Below are 16,776 nucleotides of genomic sequence, written 5' to 3'. Positions count from 1 at the left end.
CCGGGGAAACACTTGCAAGGAACCAAGACAAGCGTACCCACAGGAAAGGAACTGCAGACTATGTTACTCAGTAACACTCGGTCCTTGAAGCCTAGCAACTGATCAGCTAAGGAAGGGTATTTTCCCTTCTCAAACGCCATCCCTTTTCCATCAGTACGGTCCCCATCTTGTTAACAATCAGCCCCAGAAGTTGGGAGTGTTAAAAAACAGACATTACTGGGCTACAACTTTGTAAGGATGATCCAGATATTAAAAGTGCGTGATTTTGTAACCAAGTAGCAGTTCTCAGGTGCCTCAAACCTATCTACCACCTAAGAAACATTGTCGCTCCATTTCTCTTACACTGGTGTTCGAGCCCGGGGGAAAGGTGACATGAGAGAACAGCGCGCACAGGCGGGCGGGCACACCCCAAGCCACCAGGCAGCCCGAGAGCCAGGACGCGGCTTTCGGGGACGGGTAGCTGGCGTTACAGCCTGCCGGGCTCTGCAGGGGCTACCCGGTCGTGGTGCTGACCCGGTCCCCGCTCCCGGCAGCCGCAGGGCCGGTGCCCAGCGAGGTGCGCCCGAAGGCGCAGGGGCCCGCGGGCAGGCAGGCACTTACTTCTGGGGGGGCCGCCGCCCGACCCGCGAACTCCTCCCGCCGCAGCACGTCCCCGGAGCCGCGGAAGCTCCGCTCCGGCAGCTGCCGCCCCGCTCGCCTGGCTCCGCGGGAGGGGAAGGGCGGACGGGGCGCCCGGTTAGCGCCGGCACACCGGGGACGCGCCCCGGCCCGCCGCCACTCCCGCCGCGGGCCGAGGGCGCCACCTGGCGGCGCGGCGGGCGCTGCCGTTCGCCCGCAGCCCGCCCGGACGCCCCTCCGCCCCCCGCCCCATCGCGGGGGCCTGGCCCCGACGGCCCACCGCCAGCGCAGGTGCTCCCGCTTAGGGGGACCCTCCGAGGCTCAGCGACCGGAGAGGGGAACTAAGGAAGGGGGAAGCGGTCTGCCTGACAGCCGGCTCCTGGAAATCTGCTGCGCTGGGCCACCGGCAGCTGCTCCTCAAGCAGGGCTGCGCCCAAAGATGTCATTCACGAGTACGGCCGTGATGAGGGCGCTCCCAAGTGCCAGTGCCCCTTGCCAGAGGGGCCAGGGTACCCACGGTGGTTAACACTACCCGGCCGGCATCGCCGCCACGTGCCAGGCTGCAGCGAGCACATCACCACAGCTGAAGCCTTGCGGTTTCTCACCCACCTGCATCTGCCTGTGCCACACCTAGGCCCCAGGAGCAGACGTGCACCCCTCTTTTTTACACCTCCAGCTGGAAACCGATTCCTGAGTGTACACTAACATCCCTGCAAGAGAGCAACGCTGACTAGTTGAGCGCTGGGGCAGGTGGCAGCGAAGGTGGGGGTGAGGTATTCCCTCCAGCCAGAGCCAGGGTACCTGATAAGCCCTGACAGGCAAAGCACCCCAGGACAAGCGCCCCATGCCACTTCTACCCTGACCAGCTCTTCCCAGGCTGCAGGCAGGCTGCCAGACTCAGTCCCAGTCTCTTAAAACTAAAGAGGGATCGGTAGCTGCTTTCTAAGAGCAAACCTGTAAGCAGTATCACCTGCCTTCTAAATGCAAGACAGAAAACTTTTTGTGACTTTCTCCAAAGAGTTTTCCACTGAGCAATGTGCACTATCATTTTTAGAAGTCAAAATCTCAGCAGTCAGCACCCATCAAATATCACCGTGATGAGAGTTGTTCAACCAAACACACCCCTTAGAATGATTCAACCTAAACACAGTGCTTTGTAAGTACTGGACAAGATCTTCTTCCCACGTCTGGTGAAGAACTGGGCTTGAAGCTGTCTTTGCACACAGAAGCCAGCCCCACCGCCTGTATGTCATCCTACACCTCTAGAGAGACAAAGGTGTTTGTTGCCTCATCTTTGTTAATCAGCGTGAGTATCAATAGCGAACACTACAGAGCAAGCAGCTTTCACACGAAAGGCTTTCTGGTGCAGAGCTGCACTTGGAAGCTTGCTTGTGAGCAGAGCCCTGTTTCGGCCAGCCCCGCGGCACAGCCACTGCCGGCATGCCCCTGCTCCACAGCCACCCCGCTGCTGACGGACCTCAGCCCGCTTTGGGGGATCGATCCGCACGCAGCCCCTGTGCCACCTCCCTCCGGTGAGCAGTTAGCACGGGGAGGAGCAGGGCGGCCTGTTCCCCGAGGATGTGGGGCTTGTTAATGAGATCTTTGCTGACGGACACCACAACTTCACAGGCTCGCAACGGGCCCGACTCCCCTCACAGGCCACGTACTGTCCCGCCACCGCAGCCACGCAGACCTCTCCCACCGCGGCCTGTACCCCCAGGGCACAAGCCCGGGGCTCACGGAGGGGCCCTCCCTACCGCGGGCACACCGGGGCCGGGCGGCCCGCCCCGCCTGCGCCCACCGGGGGAGGGCCGGGGCCGGGCGGGGCGACCCGGGGCGGCGTCCCGCCTCCCACTGACCTCCGGGTACTGCAGGTCCCGCGCCGTCACCGGCGGCTGCCGGTACTCCTCGTAGGTGCGGGCCGGCCGCGGCGGGGAGCCCCGGGCCGCCGCCACCCGCCCGCCCGCGTCTGCGGCATTGCCGAGAGCCGGCGGCGCGATCGGCGGCGCGGATGCTGCGGCGGCACGTGCCACCCCGCCGCGCCCAATCAGCGGCCGCGCGCGCGGGGCCCCGGGGCGCGGGAGGGCGCGCGGCGGCTTTGCAAGTCGCGGGGGGACGGGACGGGACGGGACGGGACGGGACCGGACCCCAGGAACAGTCCTCGGTCAGGGCGGTGTGCGGCAGCCGTGCGCCCCTGGGGGCGGGAGGGGGGCTGCGGGGCTCCTCGCGTTTGTGGGTTCTTGGTTGCTTTGGGGTTGTTTGGGGGTGGGGGTGCGGCGGCTGGCCCGCAGCCATGCTGCAGCACTGCATGGGGCCCAAGGGCTGGGGGGCGGGGGCACTGCACTTGAAAAAGCATATTCCCCTGGGAAAACCCACTTACCCTGCGCCCCTGTTTCCCCCCTGCCCCATTAGTGCAAGCACCTGCAGCCTGCACGGGAAACCGCCACAGGCCCAGCACGCTGTGCCTCAAATGCTGATATTTCAGGCTGGCTGCCTAATTTTTGGTGACCGTTCCAGTGCAGGTTTTTTTTTTTTTGGCCATCCCATTTAGGAGGGGTGGAAACGGAGCCGTAAAGGGGCTCTGTGGGAAGACAGCAAGGCATATCTGCAGCCGATGCCCAGCAGCTCCTGCGCCCATGTTGGTAGGCTCCGCTGAAGGGCCCTGAGCTGTGACACGCTGCAGTCCGGGAGCACAGGGCCTAAGCAAATACTTCTGAGGTTTTGGAAAATTATATATGTCTACAGGCATGTCTGTAGAGGTTAAAAACAAAATGTCACAGGGAGAGGGGGAATGTGGGGGCTTCTTTTCATTTTTGAATTTTAACAAATGCACCCAACAGCATGGGGTGGGGCATGGCCAGCAGCTCATTGCACTCCACTGTGCAGCCCCCTTCTCAGCTCTAGAAGGATTTGTGCCTCCTTTGAGGGCAGCAGTTGTTTGGAAAGGAATTTGGGAATCCCCTTCATTTGTTTTGTTTCCAGCTTTTTCTCCCCAGCACCAGTGGTAAGTCAGAGATGGTGAAAGAGAAAGAAAAAAAACCCCAGGAACGAAAGATGACACACCAACCCCCAACTTCTCAAAATATGCAGGGTTTAAGCCAATGTTTTCCCCATCGAGTGATCAGTTCAGTTTGGAGTTACTCCCTCGGGGAGGGAACATGCTAACAGTGCAGCCTGTGGGCACCACCACCTTCCCAGGGAGCTCATGGCAAAGGGAGCTGGCTGGGGTAAAACACCGGCTTTGCAGAGCAAAAAAGAAGTCAGGTGCTCCAGGGAGACTTTCACATTTATTCCAGCACTTACTAACATCATGCTCTGAGCTGAGCCTCCAGAGGCACTGTGTCTCTCCCCATGCAGTACTTCGCCTAATCAACATCTGAGAGTTTTTATATCTGCAAAGCCTGCAGGGAAAGATGACTCAGAAAGCAAATGAGAGAGGAAAAAAAGGGTGAATTTTAGGTATCGGTCCACATTGTGCAATCGCACCATTTTTAGCCTTGCTGACGAAGAGCTGGGAGGCATCACGCTGGTGCCCTGGGACAACTAACTTCATACGCGCATGTCATCTTCATAGGTCCTGGTTCCCTGGATGCCACCCACCATCGGGCTTGTACCAGCTCTGTTCTCGGCCTGCTCCATGATTAAAATTGCCTGAAAGGCCAGTGGTCCCTCACCAACAGCCATGCAGCTGGCTGATACACAACCCTCCTCCCTGCTTGCATCCAGCAGCCAGACCCCACCATGGTCCCCAAATGCAGAACCCCTTCCCCAGCATGCCCCACTGCCCTCAGCACCCCCAAAAAGAGGGGTAGGAAAGCCCCCTCCCCCTTCATTTTCCCAGAAGGTTTTTCATCTGTGTGCAACAAGATTTAAAGGCAATATGAAGAGCTTTTGTGCAAAATAAGTACAAAAATCTGTTTAAGAGTCCAGCAATTAGTGCTGTTGCTGTTGAAGCCAAGACGATAAATCCACTCGGATGAAACAGGAGCAGCTGACAGGATAGTTTATGTCAGAGTCAAAGCTGCAAAGCCGGAGCCTTTCTTCTTTTCCTGGACTGTCACAGCAATTTTTCCTCCCTCAAGTCACAATACTGAGTATACTCTTGCTCGTGTTGCTTCCACAGGAGCAATACTCTCACCAGCATGGAAGACTAAGCACTGCCAACAAGCAGGAAAGAGGAAGAGAGGCTCTTCTGGTCTCACGTCCTTTCTCCCAGTAAATCCCACCTGCTGAAGAGCAGAGAGGGTCCCCCTTGCCTTGGGAGCAGGACTGCAGGAGGCTCTGGGCTACTGCTCCACGTTTTGTTTGGGCTTCTTGTCCTGCTCAGGGAGCAGTTGGCCAGTGTAATGTGGCCTCGGTTCCGCTTGCAAACGCAGTAGGCAGAAAGGTTTAAATGCAATCAACAGCTGTAAATAAATGTGAGCCAACACCAAAAGCACTTTTGAAATGCAAGAAACATAACACACTGAAAAAGTTACCTTTATTTCTTAATAGGCTCTCAAGTTGTTCACAGGCTATTTTTAAGTTTAACAGAGATATTTACCCATTTTTTAAAATGCCTTCAGTCTCCTCCTGATAAGCAAACATTTAATTTCCTTGCAGAAAAGTGGCCAGAAAGGAACAGAAAGGGTTTGTCAGTCCATACCACTTAGATTACTTGCATTAGGCTCTCTGCTGAGATTGCTAGCAAGCTGCTGTCTGCCACAGCACAGGCCTCTTCATTGTAAAAGTGTGGCTGCATTTTAATAATTGCTGTAATATTAAAGCATCAGCCTCCCCCTGCAGCCTCCCACGCCTGCCAGCCCCCCTTAGCTGTATGCTGTGGGGCTGCTCCTGGTTGCCAGAAACTCCAAGTAAAACATCAGTGTTTCAACAGCAGCCCTCGATGTGTAGCATGGCAGCCCCCATGCCCCTTGGGAAATGGGGTGCGAGGGGGGAAAGCACCTGCACCCCCTCAGCCCACCTCAGTCATCACCCACCCCGAGTAGGAGAGTGCAGGTTTTAATGGCTACCAGAGGGAAGAGACACCCAGGCTGCTTCCTCAGCCAAATTTCACCCGACAGCTCTGAAACACAACAGGTGCTCCTCTTCCCCTTGGTGAGAACAGCGAGGGGCATCACACAGCTCAGCCAGACCCACAAGCACCAGGTGATGGTGGTGCTCATCTGCTGCAGGCATGGGGGCTGCAGGAAGGCTGGCAAGGGGGCCCTGAGCTCCAGCAGCACCCCTCCTTCCTCAGGTTAGTCCAAGGGCAACTTGTGGCCCCCCACGCTCCCACCAACTGCAATAGAGCAAGCGGCACTCCCCAGCAGCTGCATTGGCAAACACTGGATGCTGCCGTCGCAGCTCAGTTCAGGATCAGTTTTCTGCCCAGAAACACAGGGATCAAAGCATCTTTTGTCATACAGATTATTTATCAACAAGAATTTTCATTAAAACAAGGTTTTAAAAAACACCTTTTCCCTCTGAGGGAAAGCAGTGACAACAAGGGACCAGTTCACTCCTCTCTTACCTGCCCAGGGAGCTCCAGGCACCCACCCGATGCTGAGGCAGGCACTCTCCTACATGGCTCCTGCAAATGTTTTCATTCAATTAGTTCATTCAGGTGTCTCCATGCGTCACTGAGCATTAATTATACCCAATTGTGACTAGCTGCTGAACAGCAGATAAGCAGTATTATTTGAATTTTGTAATTTTGTGGTCAGGCTATCTCGCTGCAAATGCACAGTGTGCCCATGTTGGGCTTGCACTCCCCTGCGTGACAGCTGCCCCACAGGAGCCATCGGGAGGTTTGGCCCAGCACACACTACGCGGAGCATGGCGTACAAAGGAAGCACGTGCATCGATTTTGCTCCAATCCACCCTGGTGTCAATACCACACTAGGCAAACCCTCTGACAAAAACATGCATAGTGGCTAATTTAGCAGCAGCCATTCTTCTCCTGCAGAAGAAGAAAAGAAAAAAACACACAGGCAGTAGACAAGCAAGAGATTACACAGCTAAAAATGAAGCACAATTATATTTTATTCCGGCATCCCCACCCATCCCCACACACGGAGTGCGTGCCCTTGTGTGAAAGCGTTCGCTGCCACGTAGAGCGGATGTGTCCGGCCAGGGGCTGCCCAGAAGGACAACGGGTGAAGAACCGTGATTTCAGTGGGAATAGCCACCTGTACCATGATTGGGTTTGCAGAAAAGGCTCGGCAGTGCTGCCTGCCCTCGTTATTGCTGCTCAACACTAGCAGGGCTCAGATTGGGAGGGGTTTTGCCAACACGAGCCCACCTGGGCTCTTATTAAGGCTTAACTGGTGAGCTTCAATGCTACCATTTTCTGTACGTTCACAACACAGCTAAATGCCGATTAAAACCTCCATGTGCACAATTACTCCACAGGTAACACCACAATGGAGAACCAATTTGACAGTCAGGGCCATAGGGCAACCCTGGGTAGGAAAAAACACTTCTGAAGGTACAAGTAGCTGTAACAGCATTTATTGCCACGTCGCCACGCTCACTATAAACTAAAACCCTTCATCCCCCCTGCCCCGTAAGTGTACTGTGAATGGTAAAATAAATCAGCTACGCACACTGTCAGAAGAAACCAGTGGGCACCTGAGGGCCAAAGGTGTCCCTGTCACCAGGGAGCAGGGGTGCGGATGGGCTCCCCCTGGCCATTCCCTGAGGAGGGATTTTGGCGCAGCTCCCTCCCCATACGAGCAGGAATGCCACGGGGCTGGGACAGAGGTATTTTAAACACAGACATCGAAGCTATACTTTGATGGACAAGAGGAGACTCGCTCCTCCAGCTGTCCAGGGAAGAACAGGAGAGACCACGAGGAGCAGGAGCCACCCTCCCCAAGCCTGCGACCCTGAAGGAAAAAAAAATAAAATATCTATTATTGCCAACAAAGAGTTTTAAGACCACCTTGCACCACAAATAAGGTGAATGGATTTGTTGGGCTTGGTCTTGTTGTTTTGCTGTGGAAGGGAGGAGCTGGTTTGTAAGGGAAGGGAAGGGGCAGACCTGGATATACGGTGTCTGAGGTATGGTTGGAGGAAAAAAGTGCAGCAAAAAGGAGATGCAAAAAAAACCAAAAAGAAAAAAAAACCACTTAATACGTTGGCTCTGAACATATCTCTTGTATGAAAATGATTGTCAGAAGAGTCACTGATCAAAATAAGGTAAGAAAATATGTTCGCCATAGAGGTACCTTCCTGCTTCTTTCAACAACAGAAAATTAACCCAACGTCCATCAAGTGTTTTCTGTTCACCACAGGAATACTCTTTGGAAAGCCCAAGTTATGTCATCCCAGGTCACACCTTTGAGGATGCCATCTGCTTTGCATGGTAAAAAGAAGACCTCAAGTCCAGCATGGCAACCTGGAGCCTCCCCACATCTGTCCAGAGCAGGGGGATGCAGGTCTCCCATGGGGTCACCCCCAAAATCTGTCCAGGTGCCCAGTCTCTCCTGTGCCAGCATCCCTGCCATGGGGCACTACCCAAAACGAAACTTCAGCCGGTACTTGATGGGGCCAGGGTTTTTCCGAGGTGGGGACGGAGCGACCTTCGGTTTTGGTGGTGGTGGGGGCTTCTTTTCGGGAAGGGTGACAGTAAAGGCGAGCTCAGGGGGCTGGGGCTGCCAAAAGCGGGGGAGGAAGTGTGTGGAGACGTGCTGGGGCCGGGCACGGGGGCTGCAGCCCCGCTTGGCTTTGCCCCGTTTGTTGAGTGCCACATACCACTGTCGGCCCGAGCGTGGGCTGCGGTGGATGGCCGAGGCGTAAGTGTTGTAGCTGTTCTCCTGGAAGCGCTCCCGAAACTGGCAGTCCGCCGTGAACCGAGCCTGTGGGGACAGAGCCAGGGCACCATTAGCAAATGGCTGGTTTCACCCATTCCCTGCCCTGAGACGCCTGCTGTTTTTAAGTCTCCCAAAACCATGTCCAAAGGAGCAAGCAGCGACACAGGGCACCTGGGAAACCCGCTCCGAGGCTGCCAGGCACCCAACAGTTTGGAAAAACCCCAACACAGATACTTTCAGTAGCTGCATGCCACCCAGTTTTGGACTTTCTTAAGAAAAACAAGCTTGGCCTGTCCAGCAGCAACCTTCCCTCCCACTCCAGTTCTCCTGCCCTTCCCCCTGGCAGGAGGGAGGATGTGGCTCCATACCCACAGAGCTGCAGCTCCGCCAAGGACCCTGGGGTTGAGCCCCCGCTCCATCTCTGTTCCCACCCTCGCACCCCTTGCTTGCGCACTGAATCATCACTTAATAATCTGGAAAGGCAATTTGCATGCAGATTTTCACTGCTTCACTGAACATGGCTTTGATTGTATTGGATTTTTTTTTCTCCTTCTTCATCTTAAACGAACTTGGGGCATTTTGTCCCTTGATGACCTGAAGAAATTACTTGCAGCCCAAGAGAATCACCTCTTATAAACAGTGTGGCCACACTGGCTCCCACATGGCTGGGGGGAAAAGGCTTCCCATTACCCAAGAGGACAGGCTGAACGCTGCCCATAACAGTTCCTTGTTGTTGGCAAGGGGGAGGAGGGAAAAACAAGCATGCAAATACAAGAAGAGAGCCATAACACCCCATCTATGTACCCCATGGCCCTGGGATACCTGGCTGCAGCCTCCAGCAGACCCTCTGAAATCCTTTGCAACACAGGTGTGATACCTGGTGCCCTGGCAGCTTCCCCAGCCATGCCTGAGGCACTGCACCCTGATTGCAAAGCAACACTTCATAGAATCATTTACATTGGAAAAAAACTTTTAAGCTTCAAAACTATTGATGTGAAAGGGATGCTGAGCTCTTGAGCCTCAAAACCCCAGCAATGGAGAACAAGACAAAAGCCCCAAGCAGTGTTTTATAACTATACAGGAGACCCAGTGGGCTGCGACCGTTTTCAAACTCCTAATTTAGCCAGAGGAACTGAGTCCTATAATACAAGCGACAGAGTCCCCAGCTTGCCGTGCGTTTTTTCCTCATAGCACTTTGAATTAAGTCTCCTTCTGCTCTTCGCCTGAAACATCACCTTGATGACTCATTTTTGCTTTCCCTGTCTTTTATACTCGCCAATGCTGTATCGCCTATGCATGAGTATTCACCTTCCTGAGGAAAAGCTTTGCTGACCCCTTGTTGCTCTCTGAAGCCCAAACACATGCAGCAGTGCTCGGTTGAGACACCCCCACACCAGCCTTTGCACAGGGAGGTTTTAGGATTGACCGAGGCCCCAGTGCCCTCTTGAAAGGGTGCTCAGCACAAAGGGCCCTGAAACAGACCCTGCATTCCCCAGTGGGATCTGGGCAAATGGCAACAGCAGGCGTTTTTTGGTGTAGGAGATGAAGTTGGCTGCTGTGCCCTGGGCATCAAGGCTGGCCATGGCTGAGGATCCGATATGAAATTGGCTCCAGCAGGCTTTGCAAGTGTTGCTGTGACTAGCAGAAGTGCGTGTGCCCCCTGCTCATGTGTGTCCCTGGACAGACGGGTAAGCTCACCGCCACTTTGCTCGAGGGTAAGCCGAACTGGCATTCCCAATCTGGCCCAGCATTTTTGGGGCAATACCAACCCCACAAAGGGAGGTGGCAGTAAGAGGGCTGAGGCATCAAAGGAAAAGTTTCTGCTAATAGTGGGTTTGGGGGAACTGCTCCCTAAGAGTCAGAGTAGCCTCCCCTCCAAAGTGGGATCTGGGGGAGTGTGGGAGATCCCCAGCTCTGGACACAGAGTGATGCCACAGGCTGCTCCCGCCAGCAGCCCGGGAATGGAAGAGACCCACCACCAGCAAGCACGGAGGGAAGCCCTCGCCCCCAGAGAGCAAACCATCCTGCGAAGCACATCAGCTGCTGCTTTGCCATCACTCTGACAGGCTTCCCCATGTCCCAGCCTCTCAGCTCAATAACCACACCATTTCAGCCGGGGAAAAGGCATTTTTCCTGGCACAGGGCAGGCAGATGGCCACCGGATTTGCTCTGCAGCAGTTCCAGAAATGAAGCTCCAGAGATGCTCATGAACAGCAATCATGAAGGCAATTAAATTTCAAAATCCAGTTCAACAGGGGTTTGCTCCAGTGAGGACCGTACGTTTTGGTCAAGTCAGAACAACTCCTGAGAAAGGAGTATTACCCGAGACGCTTGTGGGCAAGTCTGTCCTCTGGGGTTCATGCTAGTCCCTGCTGAGACCGATACCAAACCCCTCCTGCCCGTTCCACGCTAAAAATGTACAAACAGGGGACCAATGATTTATCAACGAGGAAAAAGCCATCTGTGCATGCAACTGATAATTGCCGGGATTACTGTCATTTTCTGAAGCTGGTGCCTCTAAAAATGAACTGCTTGGTAATTTAATTAAGTTGCCATCAAAAAAAAAAAAAAAAAAAAAAAAAAAAGAAGAGGGCTGCTGTAAAGCACCAAGCTGGGATAAAGCCAGACACTGAGAACTGGTTTTGAAGGAGCCCGAATCCCTGCAGGAATGACTTTTAACTGCAGTTCAGCACAAAGTCACCGGCGTGACTCTCATATCAAAGTGCTGCCCTGAGTGACGGGCGCAGGACGCGCTTTGTACTGCTCAAAACTCATTAGGCCATGAAATAACTTTACCCTGCCAAGGCAGGAAAGAACAACAGATGCTGGGTTTGCATTATCGGCATTATTTAGCCCAGCAATCTTTAGACATTTGGGTCAAGTTTCTACAAATTCGCAGCTTTCATCTGAGCTGGGCATCGTGTGTCCTCACCCCCGCTCTGACCCGCCTAATTGGGGTCCCTCTCCAGCACTGCCCTTTGTGTGCCGACAATTAACCATACATCGATGAGGTTTGATTTAATTTCTGCCTGCACCAGGGCATAAATCAAGGCTTCAGCTCGAATAAGGGGCCCATTGTACGCAGTGAGGGAGGGGAGGCTCTGGAGGGTCCAGGGATCACATTCTGCTTGCTTCCCTCTCCTCTCCATCCTTTCCACTGCTCTCCTGTTCTGCCTGCTTCCTGCCCTGTCTCCTTCCCTTGTGTTTTCCTCTGCACAGCCATTCTCCCTTTCCCCTAGACACCATTCCCGCTCCTACTTTGTTTCCTAAAATAAGCAGCCATGTGCTCACCCTTTAAGCACCATTAGGTTTCAGGAGCAACACTCCAATAAGACTCAGGGGAGAGAGAGGAGAGTTCATAAATCTCACTTGAAGGCAATCTGCGGGCTAGGGCAGCTTAAGCACATCAGTAACATTCACTTTGCGACCGTGAGGTTTGGCTCATAACTGTGGGGCGGGCAATTGGCTTTTCCCTCTTCCAGGCTATCAGCCCTGAGCAGGCTCCCTGGAAACAAACTTGGGTGACAGGTTGTCCAAGGTGCTGCCTTAAAAAAACCCTTCTTTGAGCGTTGCATTTATATACACCTTTAAAAGATGACAAGTTTCATGTAAGCACAGTAGTTACTTTCATTTGTTTAAATGATCTCTGGAACTAATAAGAAAAAAATAAGGAAGCAGCATCTTGAGGTTGAAAAAAGAAGTGAAATCGACTTGAAGAATTCATTCAATGAAAAAAGCCTGGAAAAAGCACAATTAGACCTGCAGGAAACCCCAGCCTTCAGGAAAACAGCCTGCAGAAACAAGAGTACTGGGGGTTTTCCACTCCAGCTGCAATGCTCCCGCACGTGCTCGACTTCACCTGCCCAAAGCCCTGTGTGCAGCTGCATGCTGTCCCTGGGGATCACCTCTCCCCCGTGGGTGAGCCCAGCCAAAACTCCGGGGCCCCTTCCCCACGCACGCAGGGGCACAGGCGGGCTCTCAGCACCACGCGTGCCGCTCTCCAGGAGACATTTGGCTAAAACCGTCTGCATGATCTGCTGCAGAAGTTGCTAAAAATAAACTGGCAATGCTCAAAGAACAAGTCCTTTTGATGCAAATACCCAACTGCAAAAAAAAAAAAAAAAAAAAAAAAAAAGGGGGACACTTTTCTTGGTTAAATGCAGTCAGTAGGGATTTGGGCTTCAGGGGGTTTGGCTCCACCTGTCCCCTATCTGTCTGGGCGGTGCTGATGCCACCCAGCACGGAGCCTTCCCAGCAGCCAAAGGGGCTCAGCACGCCTGGGACCTGCCTGGGAGCACTGCTGCCACGTGCATGTGAAGGTGTCACAAGGCCTTTAATAAATAATACATACTGATAAGCAGGGGGGTTTACTTACACTTGCATGGAGTTTTCCTTTTTTTGACATCGCTAAAAATTTGTTGCTGAAAACTCCTCGTATTCCTACAATCCCCTGAGACACAGCAAATATTTCCAAAATACCTAGGATGACAAAAATCCCAAAATAAATCACAGTTCTTTTCACATTGGTGTGACAAAGAAAAATAAATTTTAAAAAAAATCAGTCTCATAGGTTTGCATTTCATCTCCACATGACCCTGCTCCTGCTGCCTGGCTCCATGAAGCACTCCTGCTCCATCCTTCTACCCTGCAGAGGGACCTGCATCAACTCCAGGATGGCTACCAGGTGGTAGGTTGGTTTGGGGTTTGGTTTTTTTTTTAAAAAAAAAACAACTATGCTGTAGAAGATAATTTCTGATTTGGCTGCAGCAGAGCAAATTCACCCTGGGGAAATCCCTCTCCGGTGGGAAAAGTCCTTTGTGCCTACAGCCAGCCTGCTAAAATCAGTCTTGCCCGTCCTCCTCCCATACACGCCAGACTCTGAAAGTAAAGGTGTTGCACACACCATTTGGGGCGAGAAGTACCAATAACGGTTTCTTAGGCCCCTCCTCACAGCAGGACTTGGGCAGTGGGGTGCTATGCAGCCCAGCCATGAGAAAACAAACTGTCTTGCCCTCAAAGGGGTATTTTTTGAGCAGGATTGGGCCCTGGCCTCCAACAGGACATGTGTGACCTATAAGTCTCTTACAGAAGAGCTTCAAACTCCGAGCACTGTTCAGCAACAGCACCGACACATTTCCCTTTCCCAGCACAGCAACGTGTCCCCTCTGGCAGAGGAAGGGTGGCAGCAGGGGTCAGGCATACACGCACCCCACCCTCCACCCCCAACATCCCCCCAGCTGGGGGCAGCCAGGGTAAGCACTACATCCCCAACGAACCCTTCCTCCCCTGGGAAAAAAGCATTGCTTCCCCCAGCTGCAGCCCGGGGGGGTCTCAGTGGCCCCTGCCCCCGAGGAAGGAGACTGCGAGAGCCTCTTGCCTAGCCACAGCCAAGGGCCACGCGGATTAATGTGCCAAGAGCAAACATGAAGCTGCTGTTAAATCCCCGAGGCCGGCGGATCGGATCACCACTTCCCATGTTTATTTTAAGGAAGAAGCAGGGCTCCCGGAGGTGTGCAGCTCCCAGCACCAAGAGCCTGGGGGGCACTTTGGGGGGCTGGGGGGCCACTCCTCCTCACCCCACATGCCCCACTGGTAGCAACTGACAAGAGGCAGGGGGTTGTGCCTCGCTGCTGCAACAAGGCACGGCGCCTCTCCAGCACTCTCCCTGTCCTCGAGGGCACCCCAAAACCTGCTGGCCTTTGCGGGGACGGCCGTGCTGGCCGGGAGGCATACTGTTGGTTATTGGGGTTCCCTGGGTCAAGCGCAGTTTCCCAGGGGCCAAAGCTGGGATTTCCTGCCAAAAGCTGACTGCTTCCATACAGGGGACGGCTCCTCAGCGCAACACCCTGGCATAGCCCCTGCTGCCACCAGCACGTGCCACCAGCTGGGGCTGGCTCCGCTCTGAAGTGCAGAGCTGCTGCTGCGGTCACCTTCCCGGGCAGAAAATCCCAGACTAAAGAGGAAGAAACTTCACCTAATCCAAATCCCTGTGAGACAGCTCCGGCATCAAAGGCTGCATACACCTCAGAGGGGTGAGCCCCTCTGCCATGCTGCCGTGGGACACTGGGGGTGGGGCACGGCGCAGGCAGCCCCTCCAAACTCACATCTCCAAATCAGCCCCAGTGTGGATGTCCAGCTTTTCCGTCCAGCCCCTTTGCGGGCCCTAACTCCCTCCTGGCCACACACCCACAGTGCTCCTGGAAAGCCAGGCAGGGTTCCTGGCCTCCCAGCAGCCCTCCTTCGCAGGGCCACAGCACAGACCAGGTCCCGAATTATTTGGTCCAGGCCAGATGTGGCCATTGTTCCATGAGCGCGCCCGACAGCTGAAGCCACGGGTGCTGCCAGGGTCACATCAGGCCCAAGCCCTCAGGCTCTTTAAGTGATTTTTCATCCCTGCCTGCCATTTCATTCCCTCTAACAGGATATCACGGCAACTCGGACCTGAAGGATAAGCCATGAGTTAGCACAGCTTTCTCTCAGGGGAACGTCAGCCTCAGTCCTATTTTTAAACTGAATATATCCTATCACTGTGCTGGAAGAATGAGAATGCAGAGGGAAGGATGGAAAAGTTACACGGGGAAAGGACGAAAAAGGGGCATAAGGGAGAGCAGCCTCCTCCCGTCAAGTACCCCGGTGGGGTGCTGAGGTGGGAGCACAAAACTTGCACCTTTGCGCCGATCCCCACAGACTCTTCCTCAAGGTGGGCGAAACCCGCGGGGCAGCGCTTCACAAAGCAAGCCAGGCAGAGCTCGCCCCGCTCCCCAGGGCGGCATCCCACCCGAGCCCGCAGGCACAGCACCCCCCCGCCCCAGCCTCCCAGGGCACACAGCACCCCAAATCCACCTCTCCCGAAGCCGCCTGGGCCGCAGCCCACCCCAGGTGAAGGCAGCAGGGAGCAAGGGGCTCTGCCACCCCGGGGGAGTCACCTCTTAGGGACGGGGATGCCGCAACCCCGGGGTCACAACGAGAGGGAGAAAGTGCCACACCACCCCCCACGCTAGGGCACGGCCATCCGCCCTCCAGCCCCTCCGGCCACCCCCCACTCCCCGCCCCGGACACTCACTGAGCGGGCTTGCGTCGTGGGCGCCGTCCACCCGGCCGTCGGGGTGCAGCTGGAGGTGGAAGCCGATGCCCACCCGGCAGTACAGCCGGCCCCGCCGCCGCCCCGGGCGGCTCCGCGGGAAGCGGCTCGGCCCCGCCGCCGCCACCGCCGCGGAGGAAGAGGAGGAGGAGGAGGAGGAGGAGGAAGGCGCGGGGGCGTTGCGGCCCGCCGGCCCCGGCTGCGCTCCGCCGGGCACCTGCTGCCGCCGGGCGCGGGCGGGCAGGGCGAGGAGGAGGAGGAGGAGGAGGAAGGACGGGCTCATGCTGCCGGCGGGAGGGAGGGCGCCACGCCGCATCCCGCTCCGCCGCGGAGCCCCGGCGGGGGGGACCGGGCACGGGGGGATCGGGACGCCCCTCCCCGGCACCGCGGGGTATTTATAAGCGGGCGGTGGCCCCGCACCTGTGCCCGGCCCCGGCAGGGCCGAGCACCCCCCGCACCGCCCCGGCTGCGCCGCCCCCCGCAGCAGATGCTGGGGCTCGGGGGGCGCATAAATCTGGGGAATTAACTTGTCCGCCCCGCCGAGACGGAGGCGCTGGGGCTGCGCCTCGGGTTACCGCCGAGAAATACCTTGTCAGCGGCTTCACCCACGGCCGGGCAGCGGGGCTCGGCGGAACCCTGGGGAAGGGATTGGGTTGCAGCCCCCCAGGCCGGGGACGCGGGGGGATGACAGCCGGCAGCTGCACCGCCAGCCCGGCCTCAGCCCTGGGCAAGGGGCATGGGAGCGGATTTGGGGCCGGAGGCGGCACCTCGAGCGGGAAAGCCGCTTTCTGTCCTGCACGGGGTGGCCACGCCGGGCTGAGCCCTAGAGAGCAGCCCTCGGGAGTCAGCAGGGGGCTCCCAGAGCTGCCACCACCATAAGTCCCCTGACAGCACCCGGGGGTGTTGGGGAAGCGCCAGCCCTTGTTTGCGCACAACACGCCCCGCGCGTACCGGGCATGGGGGTGGCGACCCGTGCCCCACCGCCCACCCCCCCCGTCCCCCCCCCACCCGCCGCTGCCAGCGCTGTAACCCTGCCACGTGCCCGGCGCCCCTCAGCACCGGCAGCTGTATTTCTTCCCCATCACAAAGGCAACTGCCACACAGCACCGTGGTGCAAGAGGAGACCCTGTGGCAACAGCCCATCCATCAGCCCAGCCCAGCACCGAGCGTGTTCTGCTTTTCTTTGGCTCCTGGGGCTGTTGAAGAAGCCCTGCACATCTCCCGAAGCCACTAGGAAAACCTCACCTCCACAAAAGCCAACTTCGGCTAAACTCACCCTGC

The 16,776-nt window shown here is 56.0% G+C and overlaps 2 protein-coding genes across 2 annotated transcripts in view; both read right to left on the bottom strand.

Moving 5' to 3' along the window:
- Positions 1 to 4,171, bottom strand: part of CFAP299 (cilia and flagella associated protein 299) — a 226,819-nt gene extending 222,648 nt beyond the window's left edge. Inside the window, 2 exon segments of the mRNA XM_055697888.1 lie at positions 583 to 701; positions 4,105 to 4,171. Of these exon segments, the coding sequence (XP_055553863.1) occupies positions 583 to 701; positions 4,105 to 4,171 (186 nt within the window).
- Positions 4,172 to 5,190: 1,019 nt separating this feature from the next.
- Positions 5,191 to 15,778, bottom strand: FGF5 (fibroblast growth factor 5). Its single transcript, XM_055722074.1, has 3 exons — positions 15,478 to 15,778; positions 12,790 to 12,893; positions 5,191 to 8,459 (listed from the first exon to the last, which is right to left on the bottom strand). The coding sequence occupies exons 1-3, from the start codon at positions 15,776 to 15,778 to the stop codon at positions 8,115 to 8,117; spliced, it is 750 nt and encodes a 249-aa protein (XP_055578049.1). The 3' UTR covers positions 5,191 to 8,114.
- Positions 15,779 to 16,776: the final 998 nt, after the last annotated feature.

The sequence above is a fragment of the Falco cherrug genome, chromosome 1, assembly GCF_023634085.1.
Source record: "Falco cherrug isolate bFalChe1 chromosome 1, bFalChe1.pri, whole genome shotgun sequence".
NCBI classification, from domain to species: domain Eukaryota; kingdom Metazoa; phylum Chordata; class Aves; order Falconiformes; family Falconidae; genus Falco; species Falco cherrug.
The sequence above is the reverse complement of the archived record's forward strand: the minus strand, read 5'-3'. Positions and strand labels throughout refer to the sequence as shown.